This window comes from Austrofundulus limnaeus, unplaced genomic scaffold (assembly GCF_001266775.1).
Source record: "Austrofundulus limnaeus strain Quisiro unplaced genomic scaffold, Austrofundulus_limnaeus-1.0 Scaffold947, whole genome shotgun sequence".
In the NCBI taxonomy this organism is placed as follows: domain Eukaryota; kingdom Metazoa; phylum Chordata; class Actinopteri; order Cyprinodontiformes; family Rivulidae; genus Austrofundulus; species Austrofundulus limnaeus.
The window spans coordinates 73679-76523 of record NW_013953349.1 but is presented as its reverse complement, the minus strand read 5'-3'; the positions used below and the strand labels follow the sequence as shown (position 1 = coordinate 76523).

The 2845-nt window shown below is 40.9% G+C and overlaps 1 protein-coding gene across 1 annotated transcript in view; it reads right to left on the bottom strand.

Moving 5' to 3' along the window:
* Positions 1-2845, bottom strand: part of sncaip (synuclein, alpha interacting protein) — a 22454-nt gene that overhangs the window by 7343 nt on the left and 12266 nt on the right. Inside the window, exons 7-10 of the mRNA XM_014029740.1 lie at positions 1935-2114; positions 1401-1514; positions 700-825; positions 452-621 (exon numbers count right to left, since the gene is read on the bottom strand). Coding sequence (XP_013885194.1) covers positions 452-621; positions 700-825; positions 1401-1514; positions 1935-2114 — 590 coding nt within the window. The remainder of the gene's footprint in view (positions 1-451; positions 622-699; positions 826-1400; positions 1515-1934; positions 2115-2845) is intronic.

Genomic DNA, 2845 nt, shown 5'->3' with positions numbered 1-2845 from the left:
TGCCCCACCTCCAGGCCTGGCTCCAGAGGGGGGCCCCGGTGACCCACATCCAGGCAAGGGAACGTCAGATCCAGTTTTCTTAAACATCATAAGGGGTCTTCGGGCTGTACTTATTCTGATTCCTCACCTAGGACCTGTCTGCCATGGGTGACCCTACCAGGGGCATAAAGCCCCAGACAGCATAGCTCCTAGGATCATTGGGACACTCAAACCCCTCCACCACGATAAGGTAGCAGCCCAAGGAGAGGTTAATTAAAGCAAATTAAACTAATCTTATTTTCTGTTTCTTTATTAATGAATCATTTTAAACAGATGAAACTGATGAAAGAGCTCAGATAAACTCACCTGGATTCTAATGAAGTATAAATATTAATCAGTTTATTTACTGAGTCAAACAAACAAACAAACAAACAAACAAACAAACAAACAAACAAACAAACAACACACTCACTCGTTGAGCTGTTTGGTGAGTTTAACAACCTGCGAGGCCAGAGACATGCAGGTCTCTACAACCACCAGGTAGCGCGTACAGGTGGTGTGGCCCTGCCTCTCTCCACACTGAGACGGACGCTCCCCCTGCTGGTTCTGGACCGTCACGTTGGACCCGTACTCCACCAGAGTCTGGACACACACACATCACAGGGTGAGGACGGTGACGCAGGTAGAACCACCTGGTTCTGAGGCCAGTCAGCAGCTCACCTGTATACAGGTGAGGTGTCCGTACTGAGCTGCAACGTGAACGGCCGTGTTTCCGTTTTGGTCGACTTCGTCTAAAGAGATGCCCTGTTCCTGCATGAACTGAAGCAGCCAGAGCAGGACCTTCTCCTGCAGGGACAGATTTAAGCTTTTTACAGCCCTGAGTCAGGACGGCAGGGTGCAGCTTCAAACAGACTTCTAATGTTTCAAAGATTAAAGTAGCTAAAATTATCTGAAGACTAGCTGAAAGCAGTGAAAGGTTAGCCAAAAGCTAAAAGTAGTGGCAAAGTTTTCTTAAAGTTATTAATTTGTTAAATAGGCTAAAAGTATCTGAAGACTGCTGAAAGCGGTGAATGATTAGCTAAAAGCTAAAAGTAGCTAATGGGTAAAAGTAGAGATAAAGCTGATTAAAGTTATTAATTAGCTGAAAGCAGCGAAAGGTTAGCTAAAAGCTAAAAGTAGTGGCAAAGTTTTCTTAAAGTTATTAATTTGTTAAATAGGCTAAAAGTATCTGAAGTGTAGCTGAAAGCAGTGAAAGGTCAGCTAAAAGCTAAAAGTAGAGGTAAAGTTTATTAAAGTTATTAATTAGCTGAAAGCTGTGAAAGGTTAAATAAAGCTAAAAGTAAAGTTAAAGTTTAAAGTAATCAATTAGCTGAAAGCAGTGAAAGGCCAGCTAAAAGCTAAAGGCACAGGTGAGCTCTTACCTGTCCGTAACGAGCAGCGTAATGAATCAGACTGGGGTGTTCTCGGGTGCAGCTCAGCTCAGCGATGGCCTCCGTCTCACTCACCATCCACCTGACACACTCCAGGTGTCCGTTCTGTCACAGGAAGACACGGCAGCAGACACACTCAGGTCCTGGAGACGGGCTGACCACAGCCTGAGCTAAATGTTCAACCTGAACGTCTGAAGGAGCTGAACGTTTCCACGTTTACTTCAGTGGAAACTGTAAATCTGAGAGAGTAAACACGTGTCCTGCTGATAAGATCCAGTCAGGACTCAGGACACAGCTGTCCAGCTGAGCTCCAGATAACACACTTCCTGTCTGGAAGCCAGTCAAAAGCCTGCAGGAGCCAGAAAAACCCACTTTCCTCAGTTCTGATTGTTTGAGCTGACTGCTGCAACAGAGCTGATGTTAGTGTTTCAACTGTTTTATCACAAACCTCTTCCTAACCCTCTGACCTCACCGCTCGCGCTACAGTTAGCATGTTAGCTTACAGGCTTTAGTTAGCACACTCACCTTCACCCCCAGGCCTGCGGGGGTCAGCTGCTGGCTGTTGCGCTCGTTGAGGCCGTCCTCTCCCATCAGAGAGGTGAGGTGCTGCAGACAGTCAGCGTGACCCTGAGAGGACGCCACGTGTAGCAGGTTGTTTCCATCCTCGTCTCTGATCAGCTCCAGGTTATCAGCTGCCAGGTGAGGCTGCAGGAGGGCGGGGCGGTTATTTATTAGTACAGAAAAACAACAAACATCACTAAAAACATCACTAAAAACATCACTAAAAACATCACTAGAAACAAAAAAACATCACTAAAAACAAAAAAACATCACTAAAAACAAAAATAAATCACTAAAAACATCACTAAAAACAACAAACATCACTAAAAACATCACTAAAAACAACAAACATCACTAAAAACATCACTAAAAACAACAAACACCACTAAAAACATCACTAAAAACAACAAACATCACTAAAAACAAAAAAACATCACTAAAAACAAAAAAACATCACTAAAAACAAAAATAAATCACTAAAAACATCACTAAAAACAAAAAACATCACTAAAAACATCACTAAAAACAAAAAAAACATCACTAAAAACAACAAACATCACTAAAAACATCACTAAAAACAAAAAAACATCACTAAAAACAAAACAAAAAAAACATCACTAAAAACAAAATCACTAAAAACAACAAACATCACTAAAAACATCACTAAAAAACAATAAACATCACTAAAAACAACAAACATCACTAAAAACAATAAACATCACTAAAAACTAAAATAAATCACTAAAACGTCACTAAAACAAAAAACATCACTAAAAACATCACTAAAAACACCACTAAAAACAAATCAGTATCAATAAAAACAAAAAAAATCACTAAACTTAAATCACTAAAAACAAAACACACTGAAAACAAAA